The sequence below is a fragment of the Excalfactoria chinensis genome, chromosome 2, assembly GCF_039878825.1.
Source record: "Excalfactoria chinensis isolate bCotChi1 chromosome 2, bCotChi1.hap2, whole genome shotgun sequence".
NCBI classification, from domain to species: Eukaryota; Metazoa; Chordata; class Aves; order Galliformes; family Phasianidae; genus Excalfactoria; species Excalfactoria chinensis.
In genome coordinates, this window is record NC_092826.1 from 106,919,176 (window position 1) to 106,937,279 (window position 18,104).

The 18,104-nt window shown below is 35.0% G+C and overlaps 1 protein-coding gene across 1 annotated transcript in view; it reads right to left on the reverse strand.

The window, feature by feature from the left end:
* Window positions 1–18,104, reverse strand: part of SKAP2 (src kinase associated phosphoprotein 2) — a 108,767-nt gene that overhangs the window by 69,803 nt on the left and 20,860 nt on the right. Inside the window, exon 4 of the mRNA XM_072330203.1 lies at window positions 16,424–16,528. Coding sequence (XP_072186304.1) covers window positions 16,424–16,528 — 105 coding nt within the window. The remainder of the gene's footprint in view (window positions 1–16,423; window positions 16,529–18,104) is intronic.

Consider the following 18,104-nt stretch of genomic DNA (forward strand, 5'->3'; position numbering starts at 1 on the left):
GGCAGACAGACAGAAGGCAATCCGGGAATGTTTTCAAGGACTTCCCATATTTCAGAATTATAATGGTGAAATGCCTACATCAAAATCTTAAACTCAAACATTAATCAACAAAATGAAAGACTAATTTTATAAGAAAAATGTAATAAAACTCATTTTAAGAAGTTTTCCCTTCATTATTTTTTCCTTTAAAGGAACCAATTCTCTCCTAATGGTAATTATGCTGCTTTGGAGTAATGACAATACTTAGGCAGTTCAGTTTTAGGCTGCTGTTTTTAAAGTGAAGCCAAATCACTTCTATCATTTGGAAGTTGAAGAGCAACTTTCATAAACTTTTCCAGCAGTTTATTTAAGTTAGCTGTGATCATCCAGATAGAAAGCATATTACATCCCCTCACCTCCAGAACCCACTTTGCTGGATACCCACCTTTAAATTGCACCTTTTAATTTCTTTTAATTGCTCTTTTAAGCTGGGTGGGGGGCGCGGGGGTGAAGAAAGACCTCCCTCAAATTAACCAGTAAGGGAAAATTGTTTTATTAACTGTATCAGCAGTACAATACACTGCCATAACTCTTAGGAAGCTTTGGGAGGGTGGTCCTACAACCTGTGCTAACTACATGATTTTTCTCATTCCAAAAAGCTGAGCAGAATGTTGTTGGTTTTGCTGTTGATTTTTATTTTTTTTAACGGTTAAAGAAATACCAATGTTTTCTTTTAAAAATATTACCAGAATTATGGCGTTACACAAAACTTCAAACACCTCTAGTACTTTAGAAGAATGCATCAGCTTAAACCCAACCCAAGAGAACTTCTTTACCATTTACAATAACACTCAAATCCATGGAAGTTGTATATGCATTTGCATGACATCTGTTAATAAATGATGTGGTTATGAGGATGGGGAAAAAAGTTTACCCTAAGTCCCTTTAATATCCATTTCAAATTGTCAGAAACTTAGAAAGCTGGAAAGCATGAGACATAATGGAGAGATCTTACTTACCATGTAAAGCAGGAGCTAGAAAACAGAGCAAGTCCTGGCTCAAAACCAGATTCCTTTTGCAATCTTGGACAAGTCAGTGCTACTTTGCTTTTGCTGCTCTTCATCATAAAAGAGAAGCAGCATTCACTTATTTGTGGAAATACTTTGAGTTTTTTAATACTTTGGCCTGCTGGTTTCTCCTTCCTGCTGCAAACCTCCACCACCATCACATTCCCGAAGTAATGTAAGCGGTTCAAGGAAGAGAGAAGGGCCAGGAGGAAGGTTACAGCATGTGAACTGGCATGTCGTGTATGTATGCATTTCAAGGAAAACTGCATACTTTCTTCTGTGGTAGCTATCGTACACGGCAACTTGACAGGAATTTCTGAAATCCCACTTTCTCTCAAAGAACAAAGTATCAACTGTAAGAAGTAGGTTTAGTTTACAAATGTATCTACACAATCAAGCTTCTGTCACACTTGGAGATGGTGATGACAAAAGAAAACAAGTAATTGTACGTAAATAATTTTTATTAATTCAAAAAGAATACGATTAATCCCCTATGTATAAATTCATACCATAGCTACTTAAATAATTCTTTCAAGGACTACTTCTTGTTTTCCCTTCCTAAATTCATGCTCTTCATTTGTAGGTTTTTATCTGTTTGCTTTTTAATTTATTGCCATGAACAATGAATTATGAAGCCTGTGCATATACTGATCTTTGCATAACACAGCAACACTTAACCCACTAGAAAAGAGCCCCTGAATCTGGAGAACTCCACTATCTATTTTCCATCTCTGCATCTCAAAATCTTATCCTACAGGTTAATGGATAACAGCATCTGTCTACTGTAGGACATTGTTAAGAAAGCTCTTACAGGTGGCTGTGTCCAATAATCAAGAACTATGCTGAATATTAAAGCCTAGATATAGTAACATGGAAATAGCAACAAGTAAACCACGTTGTAAAGAATAATACCATTGCAGTCCTAACCACCTGGACTTTATCTGAGTTGACAGGTACACTTTTTTTTCTAGACGACAACATTGCTTTGACAGATTAAATTCAATGCCTGCTATACATCTCCTGTAGAGACAGAACCTAGGTCCTGCAGTGGTATATTTGCGTATCTGCTTACAAACATTTTCTCTCACTTCTTGCCTTTACCCAGATTAGGCTCTCTGAAGCATGGACTAATTCAAAGTAAATACACATACACAGAGTCTAGGATTCTAAAGCTGCTTTGATCCAATGAAAATACCTACAGCTAAATCTCAGTTTCAAATTGCACGTAAATTGAATTTCTCCTAAGTAGTCAGTGAATCTGCAACTACTAACAGTACCATTTTATGAGAATAAAAATCTGATCATCCTAAGGATTGGTTCCTGTATTTCCATCCACAATAGCTCTGCTAACAGACTGTCAGATTTCCTTGAACAAAATGTAAGTTCTCTAAGAACAACATACTCTGACAACAAACTCTTGAAAGACATCTAGCAAAACTGTGTTAAAGAGCATTATGTGGATGCCACTCAGAGTCATGGAAGTCCTAAAGGACAAGACTCCAGGATCAACTTCTTCATGCATTATCTATACCCATTTGTGTCGTTATGTAACTAGCAAGTCCTTTTTTTGTGTGTAAGATTAGAAGAATATTGGGGAATTCTGCTATTTGTTTGTACTTCTTGAAAGGTATTTTATTTAATCATCTGTGTATTAGCCAATAACATACCAGCTGAAGAAGTCATTTCCAAGTGTGGAAGGTAAATACAAAGTTCACTTTGTTCAAAAACATTCAAAAACCAAGTTAGCTTTTACATCTGTAAGACTATACTAGTACTAGCGTATTAGTGTTCTGTTCTAATAATAGAGTATTTGCCATGAGAGCTGGATAACTGACTTTCAGTCCCAAAGGATTTATGAAGAATTACAGGAGGATCATCAGCGTAAGCATCAAACCAAAAGAACAAATCATGGCCTCATCTGTACAGCAGCGACAACCCAAATAACTAGTTAAATTTTAAGCACACCCTTCTCTATTGTAACATCTTCAAAAAGCATTGTTCAGTTTCCATTCTTAAAAGGCAATGAAGAAATAATGAAAAAACCCTCTTATTCACTACTCAGTTTATTCATCAATTTTTGAGATCATTATCATTCTTTTAGCTTTTTCAGTTTCATATATACAGTTACAACTTTTGGGATTTTTAAACATTCTGATGCGGGGTATTTACTTCTTGTGTGGTATTTTCACCTTGTTTTATATTCATGATCTTTCCTCACTGAAGGTAATTTTTAATTCAATATCTTATTTGCAACTAACTGCAATTGTACTGAAGAAATTCTCCACCTGAAGTACCTGAGGAGAAGACACTAATTATAGAACGTGGAAATGGAGAATTATAGAACTTTAGGCCTGGCGTAGAGATTTAACTGAGGGTTAGATGCCCAAAGCACTTTTCAAAACATAACAAGCAGCTATTTGGTAACAATATTGCATGGTATGATTCACTGTACCTCATTATTATTCTCTTAAAAAGGAAAACAAAAACCAAACTGAACTCCCTCAAAATGGCTGTTTCCAAAGGACAAAGGACAATTAACATGAAAAGAAGAAAATCCATTGACAGGGTATCAGAGTGGCAAAGGAATTCAAAGATGCCATATACATTAAGCAATATTTCCTAAATTAAGTCTTAAAGAGAAGAACTGCAGATTCCTCCGAACTGTTCAAATTTAAATTTACTCCAGGTTTAAAGTATCCTGGATTAATTTAATTGTCCAATCTATGCATCTGTAAAAGTAGAAAGCCTTCTAGGTGTTATCTTGTAAAAGGAAAATAAAACGCTTCTAATACAAACATGTCAGTGGCACAGCCACGCTGCCTTCAGTCTTCATACGTTTGGTGTTCCGCACATTTTAAAACATGCATTTAATTCTGCCATTTATGCTATGGCTACATTCATACAGAAGCCATTCACCCAATATCTCAGTGATTGTTAATGAAACTGAAAGCCTAATTAGCAAGATGAGGGGACTAACCCCAGCATTCTGGCCCACCTCCAATTTGAATAATTGCATCTACCTATGCAAAAAAAAAGAAACCCTTGTCAGTTCAATTAGGTAATATATTCCTCATATCCTGCTCTTAAATTGCTGGATATTGTTTAGAGTGCTATTGCAAAAAGCTACTGCATTCTGCAGTGGATATAGTCACATTTTCATAATAGCTACGTGACAGTTCCTACATATCTCAGTGACTCATTCAGAAATCCTACTGCTTACTAAAAGCTCTCTGAATACATATATATATATTTTAAGGTAATTTATTGTGAATATATTACTGAAAGAAGTATAATACTGGTGTAGAACACAGGTAACAGCTTAACAGGTACCAAGATACTAAAATTAGGTCCTCAAAGTGTAAGAATCTCCTTGGCAATTCAGCCACATAGCAAGCAGCTACCTTACCACACTGCCACCGCTTTGAACATCACAGATTTAGACAAAGCAATTCTCCCTGCATTCTGCTAAATCCTTCCAGTATGTTAAAACACTCTTCAAAACTCTTCTATCTGCATCATTCAAATTTAGCAGAAAGAGAAAGAAGCCACCAGTCAGCCCTTCCAGAGCCTCTAAAACAACACTGGCACTCATTCCTACCTCTTGTTTAGTTGCATGCACACCCCATAGACTTGTTTCCCAGGATGCCTACTGTTTCCCCTTTACCTCTTTCACTTTCTTTCATCCGTCTTTCTCCACCCCTAAAAATCTCAAAGAAAATTAAGTTTTGTATAATGATTTTAAAATTACCTGACTAATAAAAGAATTGCTGATGGAAAAAAATAAAAAAATAAAAAAAATAAAAAGAAGAAGAATTTAAGACTTCGGTAGGATTAATGTTTACCTAGAGGGGCATCTGGGGTTTATTATTGTCTCACCATTATCAGATTGCTTTCTTCTCTCCTCTTAGCTTCAAATTGCCGCCAAGATGGTTAATAGTACGTGAACTCCTGGATGCTTATGTTAACCATGCTAGTATGTATGGCCCAGTCCTTTTACCCTGTACTCTTGCTTTAATCCTCCCTTGCCCTTAAAAGATACAGTTTTAAGAGACTATAAAACCCACATTTAAATGGTGCTTCTCATTGCTTTTAGTTATAAAAGGTAAAATATATCTTTTATTTAGGAAAATACACGAGCAGATATTGGCATCAAAAATTCACATTAGCATTCGCTGGACTATTTCATGCAGCATTTCAGCAACCACATCAGCAATTTATTGCTCCACTATGGCACCACGGAAACTTCCACAATAAAACATTGGCCAGGAGCGAAAAGAGCAGTAAAGCCATAAAAAAACAAAAAAGTTTGCTTTTTTTCTTGCCCTGCCCTCGTAGGACTGTAAATCTCAGGCTTTCTTTTCCCTAAATTGTCTTAAGGATTACCAGTGTTATAAATACCTTCGCCTTCCCCTGACTAGACACATTTTTTTCTGTAGATTCACTTCCTGTAGGAAATGTTACATTGAGAAGTACACACACACACACAGGGAGTATTAAAATTGCAATCGCTGCTACGCTTCTGTTAATGCATTTAAAAACACACTAAAAACAGGACACCTTTCACTCTATCATCACCTTCTGTAAAAGGAATGTCACTCTTGCATGGGAGATGGTAATATACATATCCACGAAGCCATTTCAAAATACAGCAGAAAATAATTTTCACTAAGTAGATCTGCTAGGGAAAAAGCTGTGCATGCCAATGATTAAACCTAAGTGTGCATCTGTCTTTTAAATATGCATAGCAGCAATAGCTTAAATGCAGGATTTCAAATTGTGGACTGTCTTGCTGCATATACAGATTTGTATCAGGCAATACTAAATTAAGTAGTATACAGAAGACAAAGGAAAAATTGGTTGTAAACTCTTCTGCATTGCAAAGATTCCTTTTGTCTGTCAATCAACAGGGAAGTATTATTCCACCATCACAAAAGGAAAACCTTTGGAGGCAGTATAGGTTCTGTGTGTTGTGCAAATGTGCAGTTGCTAAGAAGCAAATATGCTCCTCTTCTAATCAAATAGCCCAGCTCAGCAATGCTGCTGGCTTGGGGCAAGAAGCAAATTCCACCAGCCACAAACTTAGAAACAGTCTTGAATTATTTGTTGCTGACCGCTGGCTGAACCCTGTCCTGATGAGCACCATCACCATTAGCCACTTCTCAGTGTATTCCATCAACCGATGGCAATAGCAGCATGCTGCAGTTCAGGCTACAAGAAATTGATCAAACAGGGTAATGAGACTATTTCTTCATGGAGGTTATTTTAAATGAATATAAATATTTTCTTTCTACATAATTTGCCACAAAAGGTCACTGAACTCCCCGTGATTCTCAAGAAAAATGCTGTAGTATCCCCTTTATATATTTGAGTTAGGATATCGCCAACAAACAATTCTGGGCATTTTTGATGATTGTGTAAATCTTAATGAGGTGGCATCCCAGCCAATTGATTAGCTGCAGCATTTTATCTTTGCATTTAGTTATGAACAAAAAGAAGGTCTGATGCTATTTTTGAACATCACGATATACCAGTCCCCTTAAAATCATTCAGGAGAAAACATGCTTTGCAAAGCTAAAGACTTACACTTCTGCTATTATAATAGATCATGCATATTTAGCTACATTTGCCATCATTGCTTTATCGCTGTCGCTGAGGATTCTTTCAACTGAACTCATACATTAAAAATACCCGCTTCATATCAGAGCCAGGTTACTGATAAGGAGACCCATGTTCAGACCCCTTACCTTTACTCTTTTTTGTTAAAAGTCGACTATGAAGAGATACTGAGAGATCCTTGGAATTTCATTTAAATCAACTGCTATGAAAATCTCACCGAGGCCTTCTTTGTCCCGTTTAAGGTTTTTAGCCCGATCATTTCCAGTACTGGGCAATTTCTCCAGTGCCGGGAAAGAACAATAATATTGATTTAAAGAAAAATTGAATTGTATTTCATTAACACAGACATTAGGGTAATAGTATGACTAGGATAAATAAGTAACGCTTGTTATTTTCTACTCTTAGGGTTAATAATCTAAGAATATTCCAACAGGCCACTAAACACAACTGTTTGTGTTTGAGAGTTCACAAGGTTACCTTGAACAATTTTAAGATAGCTCCATAAACTTTTAAAATATTAAAAAAATAAATAAATAAATCAGATTTCCTGCCACAGATGAGTATAATTCATTTATCAGACACATGGCACTTAATGTGGCTAAAATGAAAACATACTCAAAGGAAATGAAAGGATTTTTAAAAGTAGTTAGCCTTGTCCTAACAGGAATTTTCATAACAGAGAATGCTTTGGATTTTATTTTCTTTTTATTTCACCCAAATTATTCTGAGATATTTTTTTTTTAAGTAAATAAAAACAAGTTATCTTAAATGCTATTATTCATATTGTGCCAGGGTATTTAGGCTTTTATATGTGTATATATATATATGAACAAAAAATTAATTAAACAGTGAATAATAAGAACAGCTAAATAAATTAATCGAGATAATTCTCTTCCCGCCTCATTTGTCCATTAAAACACTATTTACAGAGCGCTGCCATCTTACTCATCATACTGCATGGCAGCGAAACACTTCTAAGACTTGAATAGAAAAACCTCAGATGTGTTTGTTCTGCTGAGCAATCAATTTCTAGAGGTTTATATTTTGTAATAAAATATATACATAGAAAAAGTCTTGCTTGGTTGAGTCTTCCAAAATGTAAGGCCTGTCACTTCTGTCACACAGACCTATCAGAATAGGGTCTATTATATTAGAATTCTGACAGTTTATCTATAATTTCTTTAAAAAGTGAAAGTTCCCAAGAATGAAAAAAGAGCAAATTCCATCTAACTGTTGAAGCTCTATAATAACCAGAGGTAACACGCTAATACTTCTTTAAATGTAAAAAATGATAAATACTTTTAAGATAATTAAAAGAAGCCAATTTCTACACAAATCCATATTTTTGTCCAGAAAAAAAAGATAAAAATGTAGAATAAAAAATAAACATCAGCAGCTCTCTACAAACTCCAACAAAAAAACAATATTCACTTTAGGGAAAAAAAAAAACAACTGAGAACGAAAAGATCAGCATCCACTAGCAGAAGACATCTCATCAACTGACTTCTATTTGACAAAAATCAGTGGAAACAGCTAAGAAGCCAATACAACTTCTAGTGCCAAGTAGCCAGATGGCACTGCTGGAAAAATTATATCTACAGACTGGCAGCTTGATCCCATGATTATTGCCCAAGGGAGGAAGAAGAGGGAAACAAGGGGTATTTCAGTGTGATGGACTAAATCAATTATCACCAGCTCACTATGGCATTTTCACATTATTTTTATACCAAATTCTAAATATCACTCAAACAAATGAGGACACTGGAAGATTCCAGAGATCTGCGAGAAAAGAAAAATGTATGCCACGTATTAAAAAAAAGCAGTGCATACTAAAGCATGCCTCTGTCAGCTGCATGGCATAGTCCCTAATATTGCCAAACGAAAATTTGCAGGTGTTTGTGGTTATACAAGTAAAAATAAAATGTTATTATTTTGCAGGATTTATTTACTGCTTTATAAACCCAAATGCTGCGTATATAGATTACAGAAAAAAACTCAGCACTTGTCAATACTTTGACTATATTCTTTTGTGTTTTTTAACTGTTAGCTGTCAGGTATACTACACAAATACACAATAACCACTTTGCTAAAATGTTCCAAAAATCTTCAATCAATGTTGGTCATAATCTCACCAATTTTTTTTCTGTTAAAATATAGTACTAAAGTCAGTTTCTGAAGAAGCCATTGAGAGAAGAAAAAGCGCCCCATTCTTAATTTTACACAAAGACAATTTTTTAACCCTACCACCACGGAATTACAAACTCAAATTGCTGAGCAAAAATATAATTGTAAGAAAGCAATTTCTTTTTTTTTTTTAGTTATTTGTTGTTTTGGGTTGTTTTGTTTTGTTTTTTGTGGGGGTTGTTTGCTTATTTTGGAGGGGGATAGTCTGCTCATTTGATTTGCTTTTTAATTTGAATTCAATGATATTGTATCCATTCATTTTTTCCCCAGGCAACTTTAATATTTAGGTCCATGTCCCCATGTCCTGTACCTGTCCTTGGGAAGGAACAATTCACCTGTTATCTACCAAAGAAGACTCAGGCCACCATCACTTCACTTGTCTCCATGTTCTCATTTTATAGCACATTACAAACATCCTTCTGGGGCCAATCACATGCATTCCACATTCATCATTCCCTTTGCCTCTTCACTACAAGGTGGCAAGGCACAATAGCAGATACATGAGGCACATAAATTAACTGCATTTTTGAATGTGCATTGTGGATATTTCACATATTACCAGTATATGCAGAAATACAAAATTTGACTGTTGAACAGGAAAAAGGTGTTTTCTACTAAGACTAAGATACCTCTGGAAAGTTAGTATCAGACTATGACATAGTACCCATAAAATAAGTCATGTACATTCAGGTAGGCAGAGAGGATATTCAAGAAGGAAGCCATGAAAATCTTTTTTAGACCAGAAAAGGTTTTAGCCCATTTTACAGTACGAGATCATTAATAATTCATTGCACAAAATGAGCCTCGAAGTATTTTTGCCTACCAATAGCAGCAGAAAGATAACATCCTGGTGGGATAATACCTTCAGTTGTGATAGTGGAGAACAGGTTCTCAACCATATTAATTAGGAAGCTGTAGTAATAATTTTAGTGTGGAGAAAAGTCAACATTCAATATTTTTGGTCTCATACTCTACTCTTAATCTCACTCTTGAAAGTAATACAAAATGAATATCCACAAAAAAATTCAGAGCAAACTATCAAACCAATCCTGTCTGTCTAGTGACAAATGTCTGCAGGAAGTGTAGCTCCTGCTGCAATTTTTTAAGCAGTGAACCATGTCTACAAGTCACTTTTTTTTTTTAGCATGGCAACAATGAACTTGTCCATACTGTGAGTATTGCAAAGATTTAATTTGCATTGTTTTTTTCTTGTTTACACAACACTTTAATTAGCTTCTTAATGACACAGATTTTACTTTTCCATTCAGATTTAATCTCAAAATTCATAAATATTAAACCATTGCAACCTCCTCCTTTCATAAAAAGGAACAAACACAAATCCATTACACTAGTGCCTGGATTGCATGATACCTGAGAGTTAACAGGTCCTTTTCCTACTTGCTTAAGCTCTACAAATGCACTTTGCACCTCCACTGAAAGCACTCATCAGAAAGCACAAAAACATAAATGTGGGGAAAATCTTTTACTTAGTGTTGTTATGTGCATACACTGAATTAACTACAGGCATAAATACCCAACAATCAATTCTGATGAAAAGAAAAGCCTGAATCAAATGATACCATGTAGTGTATGCTGAAGGCTGACCCATCGCCCTGACCTTCTTGGTAGACATGAAAAACAACAACAACAAAAAAAGAAGCCTCTTGCCTAGAAACTCAGTAGCAACTACCTGTTGGACTTGCTCAAGTCTAGAAGGGTATTGGATTATCACCCTTCTCAAGGTGCCACTGAGGTACTATGAAGCAGCAAGCACTCTGATTTAACTCATCTGCCTGGTCCTGTGAGGGATGGAGTAAGGAGCAGAATGAAAGCCGACTTGCTACTATTCCTTAATAAGAAGAACGAAGAATTAAAAGGCAATCAGAAAGTAGAAATTTCTATAGCTGAGGAAAGTGTTAAGAAGGTCCTAAACCTGTAATTGAACATCCTATCCCATATAAAGGAAGCTGAAGGATAAGCCTCTCTCTTCCTTTTTATTTCAGCTACACGTGATGTAAAAGAATTGACATTAGCCCATTAGCCCAACCAGCAACGTAAAATAAATGGAAAAAAATATATATATGCACTTCAGCTTTCTGTTCTTTTTTTTACAGTAGTCAGATATCTTGAATAAAACTATGATATAATACAAAAAAGAATGGGTCAAACAAGTTATTTGTTTTTATTGTGGATATTGTCCTGTCTAGTGGTGCAGCATACATGGTTGTTTTGTTATTGCTCAGTCACTGAAGCAACATAGATGAAATAAAATGAGCAACAAACCATGTCATTTCTCCCATGGGAGAAAGGTAAATGTTAAAAGAACACAGGGGTTTATTGTTTAATAGGAAGTTTTTCATCATGATAATTAGAAGTTCAACCGTTTTAGTATCATCAATTTGTACACACTGTTAACCTACGCGGTATTATTTTTAAGTTTACCATTGACTTTAACGGGGCTGAAACGGCACTTGAAACTTCTGCTTCCTGACAGAAATTAATCCCTTCTGTTCTACACAATGGTTTAAACCAAAATTAATCCGATTAGCTTTCCATATTTCAAATGATTTCTCTTTTTTTTTTTTCTTTTTACACGTCTTTCTTTTCCAAAATAAGTTATTACTGCAATATTCACTGCTATGGATCCTGTAAACAAACAAACAAACAAGCAGTTCATTTCCTTGCTTTTTTCAACAGCAGTTAAGTTTGGAGAGGTAGAAAGCCTCTTTTCAGTCTCTGAATACATACATGACAAAGGACAAAGAAAGGAAATAAACTTCTGTGTGTCCTTTATGGACAGTAAGGGAGTGAAACGTCAATAGTGTGATAAGAAAAGTTTAGGACATGTATCTGCTAGTAGCAAGCGCAGTGCTGCATTAGGACAAATTGACTGGGAATAATAGTGAAGTTGCAATGTTAGAGATTTTTAGGAAAGATGGGACAGGTGACTGCCAAAAATCATTTCAGGTATGGTAAGGATTATATATTTACTTGACTATAGCATCTCCCCTGTCCAACGAGGAGCTGAATTTCTTTACATCTTTTGACTATTATTTCAACAAGGTTAACACTCTCATCTATAAGCAGATTTGATCCTGAGAATTTATACACACCTGTTCCTACATGTATCCCATTTAACTTAGGATGAGAGATTAAAAGAAGAGATGTGGATTTCAATCATAAACTGAGTTTGCAAAATACTCTTCATGTTTCAAGCTGCTCTTTGGTACACTTTGCTTATGACAAGGTTCAAAATGCTCCTTCCTAGAAAACACTGAAGGCTGAAGCTTTACGTATCATTCATAAGTGTCTCAGCTTACCTAATCCTCTGACATTCTCACTCCATTTAAGAGTTTTCTACTAAAAAAGCATATTTTATTCATACACTATAGTCAAATAGGATAATTTGAAGACCATACAAGTCCTCAGACACATTTTTAGTACTTTCTTCACCTTCACATGATCAAGGCAACATTTCTAGATTACCCATAGAAACGAAGGTGACCTAAATTATTTTACCAGCATTCACTGTGATCATTTTAAATCCAGTAATTACTAAATCACACACTCCCTGAGGAGCTAACTGGACGTATCTTCTTTCATAAGTGGTAGGTTCACTCACAAGTCCACTCACAATAGTTACAAAAATACAGAAGTTGTATTCCTTAATAGTAATGGCATTACCTAGCATGGAATCAAGTTTTTATATCATCAACCAAAGGTTTCACAGAAAACAAAACAAAACAAAACAAAACAATGGGGATCATAGAAGAATGTTTTACTGTTAAAGTCTAAGAAAGTTTTAATATAGCATTAAACCTAGATTTCATATTAACCTAAGGAACCTGAAAATAAAATAAAAGACAGTAACATTTTCCCCATTAATATGACAACTTCATGGTTAATTAACACCTCAACTGAAAATAAGTTTGCCAGCAACTTTAAATAAAGTCAGTATTTCAGTATGCTTTGCTTTCTAATGAACCTAGAAATGTATTTTCCATCACTTATGTTCTTTAACATACATATGGAAGAGGAGTAAGAAACTGCAAGGCATAACACTGTAATACAATGTACTATACAAAAACCTGTCGTTTAAGTTTCAAGAAACCTAGCCATCAATAAGTGAAAAAAGACACCACTCAAAAATCAATTATGTTGAGTCTTTTGTATAGAGAAGTAGTACACCTTTCAGGCAACTGGTATTAATGAGCAGACATGGCTATAGAATCTCCATCTGTTTTTCTGACAAAGCTGTGACTACTCCAGTCTCTCATTGAAATTCCATTAATCTGGTGCACCAAGGACCAATGCGAAAATCAAAACTCCATCTAACCCTTTATCAGCTCACAATAACCTACAAGTGAACTCTGCCTGTTAGCATACAGCAAGTTATGATTTTGCTATCAATCAGGCTGTTAGCCAATAAAAAAAAAAAAAAAATCAAGTTAAGAACTGAGTGCCTGGCAGTGCTGTTTTGTTTTGTCTGTCTTGGGTTTGGGTTTGTTATTTTATTTGGGGTTTTGTTGTGTTTTATCCCTCTTCCAATTTCTGTAGGGTGTCTGGACATGTAAGCCTATGCATCATTCTCCTTCGTTGTGATTTAATTGCTGCCAGCAATCAAGTCAAAGCATCACTGAAGTGTGCTTGAATTTCATTAGAAGATATAACTTATGCTACTTTCCTACAGTACCTAATAAACCATAAAGAAACCAAAACACATATGGCTTGAGGGAATAACTGGAAAATTAGGTGGCCATTTGGGAACGGAGTGAACTTTTGAACCAGAGGAACAGAGAAAAAGAAATATTAAAAGGAAAGACAGACTTAGAATGCACACAGAGACGTGTGGGTTTGACCTTTTCAGTACCTAGAAAATTACATTAGCATTATGAAAAATACATATCATGTTTAGAGTTTATAATCCATCAAAGTTTAGATACTTTGTTAGTGCCTACCATAAGGTAAAAGTCAAAAGGACAACATAACAATCAGATTTGACAAAAGGCCTTTAGGTGACCTGCGCTAATTTAGTTATCCCATACTTATTGTTAAATGGATTATCTCTCGTGTAATTAATACACCATTAGACAAAGGTCACACAAAAACTCCAGGATTTTACGATGACTGTAACATACACGTAATACACTAATTCTTTATCTGTTACCAAGCGGGTGCCTTCACAAATCATATTTTGACAGTAAGACAGTAACACAGCAAAGCCAAGTAGCGATGCTTTCAGAAGTCATGCAAATCTTGAAGTCTTCAATTCAAATACATAAAGGTAAAAATACACACATATACCTTTTTGTTTTTCAAACAGCAAATATGTTTCAAAGGTTTATATAAAATAATACGGATACACTCAAATAAAGGACGCTTCTCCATTTGATTACCTACAGTTAGGCCCCTCTGTTAATGCTGAGAGCCTTGATTCTACGCAAATGAGGTTTTACACCTATGCACTGCATAAGACCAAATGTCTGCCCTACAGATCCAGGTGCTTCACTAGGCTTAAATACTGAGCATTAGCAGACTGCTAAAAAATAAAAGTACAGTATTAAGCTTCAACAAAGCCCATCATGCCTATGAATAATGAAACAAAATTGCACCTCTGAGGATCAATTCACCTCTTATAAGATTCTTCTAATGTGGATTTTCATACATAGTCTACGTGGCTATGTATGAATGATGATCTATGTACGTTAAAATCAAGACACTCTTAAAATGGCACAGTGGACATCAAAGAAGGGGGGGGAAAAAATCCTAAAATAAATGTATTTACAGACCAAAATTTGCCAACTTTCCCTCATGCAGAGCTTCCACTAGGTAACTAAGGAGAATTTATCCAAAAATGTAGAAAGAACAACAAGGTAACATCACCTTAAATGTAGCAAAATCATACCCACCATATTTCCACCCAAAACGTTAATGAATGAGAGAAGATACCAATGGGTGGGTATCAGACTTAGTCTCATAATTACAACTTCCAAAATGAGCTAAAAATTAATTATTCATCTGAACAAAATCGTGCAGTAATTTATATACTCTGGTATCAGCATTCTTAAGCTATTCATTTAGTTTTATGAACGTTATCACTTTTTTCTTGATTAACTTGTTTTGAAATAAATATATAATCATATCTCCTATTAAACAGTCATACAGTTTTGTCAGAAACCCTTTATGCAATCAGTACCACGTTATTAAGTTACAATTAGAAATAATGTTGAGATTATGTTTGTAAGCAAAAATAAATAAATGGAAAGTTGCGTTCATATGTAGTTTGGAAAATTAGCTTGGCTTTTCTAAAAGCCATATTCAATTTGACTGATAATTACATTTCAACAAGAAAGCAAAAAAGCCTTGTTTATATATATATATATTTAGTAGAAGGTCACATTGCTGAAATGCAACAAGCTCAATATAAAAAAAAAGTGGGATTATTATTGCTACACGTTTTACAGAGTTCTGAATATAAAAAAAAACCCTGAGTTATTCTGAATCAGTGGTTAGAAGGTTTATCACTTATGCATGTACTTGACTTATCCCTGTTCTGCAATAGACATAATTTTATACCTCATAAAAGCAATTTATGTTTCCAAAGGGAATAATCTGGATAACATAAAATGTGGAGTGCTATGTTGCGGGAAGCATATTTTCATTCAGCAATTGTATTTCGAGAATGAGCTGCACAGTTTGATCATCATATCATGTCAGGAAACATCATTCACTAGCAAGTCTAACTTCCAGTGCCACAAATTAATATACATCGTTAATTTATTTGTACATATACTTAATTTATTGCCTTGTATTATCCATGGAAGGTTTTTAATATTATTTATACAATAAATGAACCTCAAAAATATGGACACTATGCTAAAGCAAGCTTGTTAGCTATTGAAATATTCAATCGTTCATGTCTTCAAAACAGCCACATTTAGCATTAAATTTAATGAATACAAACCAAAACAACATGGAAAACAGCTACGGATCCTCAATTTTCCCTTTTTTTATGCAAACTCAAATTTAAAATGCATACAACAAAAACATTCTACAAAAGACTATCTTAATGCAAGGAAACATTGCAGGAATAATTAATTTAATATTTTATGAACCTATTCTGCATGGAGTTTGCAGAAAAATATCAATCACATAAACTGTTTCATTATTTATACGATAAATAATACAGTAAGCCATTAAGTAGCCCAATAAAATTAAGCAAGAATCTGATAATGTTGAATTAACAAACAATTTGTTAGTACAAATATTCACACTGCTTTAGCCACTGATCTCTCTATAAAAACATACGCATCTACAGAAGATGTTTTGTTACGAGAAAGCATGGGTTTGAAAAAAAACATGCACATTTTTGACAGCTTCACTATGCTCTAGGACCACTAGAGAGAGCTCTTCTGTTCCTTTAAAGGTTCGTGTAAAGGTAGGAAAGCTGTCCAGCTGTGATGCTTATCTGTTTATCTGATTTCCAACACTAACATTCTCATCACGAGGCTCCCATTACACGAGTTTGTAGCAAACTGGCAAATCTAGTACATTCTAAGATAAACAGTGACACATACCATCAGAATGTGCTTCATCCTCTTTATCACATCGGTCAGATGCTATTGAGACACTGTCAGGAGGTGAAGAAAAGGAGCTCTCTGACTCTTCCTCATCTTCCAATTCTGTAAAGTCAAGAAAAAAAACAAACCCACTTTACTAGCTAATATAGTCTATCATGCAAACATGGAATCTTAAGGCAACTATTTTCATTATAACTGAATAATTGAATCTCATTGTTAAGGAGGATATTAACTAATATTTCAAACTCAAAAGTGCCCATTCCTCATGCACCTTGTACTTCAATGCTGCTCTTCTGGAGCAACACACTAATTGGTCAAGTGCATTTTGTTGGAGTGGTTTTCTTAGACACTGTCCTATAATGAACCTATTCTCAGAAGAAAACACAGCAAAGAGGTGGGCAAGAACAAACGCTGTCAGGAAGACAGTCTCTAAGTGTAGACAGAATCTGGGATCTACAGCAACTTCCTTCCAGAAGCCCACCCAACTACTGGCAACACTTTGTCACCCTCTGCCCACTTTCCTTTTTCCTCATCATAATTAGGGGCACTCTGCAATTATAGTGTGTGCTGTATTCTTCCCATGAAGCTAAAAACGGGATCACCTTCTGAGAGTACCCAGTCCAAAGGGGTGCCTTAATGCAGCACTCTAGAGATGGATTTCTCAAACAACTGAGAGCCCTACCACAACATAAACAAACAGAAGTTGTGTTATTAGATGAACTGTGCACGATGCTGACCAAAGCGTATTAAATGTTGGGAAATAAAGAGAAATAGCTACAGTTGAGGTTTTTGCTTAATAAGACTAATTTAATTTCACCCTCCTGAAACCCAGTATATTTTCTAAGCTTGCTTTTTGTTTTCATAGCAACTAGGCAAAGAAGCACAGGGGGAAAAAAAATACTGGAAATTATAGAGGGAAAAATGAAAATTAAGAAGATACCACAACCTGAACCACATGATTTTGTTGTTAAAGAAACAGCCTTGGAAAATAATATCCAATAATTAAAGCTGACACAGTCATCAAACCAAAATCATAACCCTGATGCTCCAACAGATCAAATAGCCCTCCATTTTCTTAAAAACTACATAAAGAAAAATTGCTCAAACACTTCCTTTTGGTATATTCACATGCAAAAGCTTTCCAGAGCTCTCCAGACATACATCCCTATTCATATATTCTCTTTTGGAGCACTGTATCACACTGCTACTTTATAAACTCCCAAATAAACCCCCATGCACAGCAGAATTATTCTCTGCATCCATAGAAGCCAGTTGGGCTGTCTAGCTATGGCTGAGAGTCTTATTCCTTAATTTTCTATTTTAAAATGTAAAAACATGGAAAACTCAGTCTATACCCAGTTCTTAGTAAAACAAACAATAAAATAAAATAAAAGCAACATTTTCTTTTCAGATATATATTTTTTTCTTTACTTGCATTTTTGTAGTCCAAAATTGCTAAACATCCAATAGAATTTTCTTTTTATTCATTTACTATACTTTTCTGGGCAAGGTTTCCTTTCAAGTCCCAATGCCATACAACTACTGCTTAGAATCTGAACCTGATTCCAATCTATTTTTGACACAGCCAACTTCCGGTAGCACTCCAAGCTACAGTGTTAATCTGATCAAAATATTTGCATTTCATCACACCTGTCAAACCAATCAGAAGTAAATTATC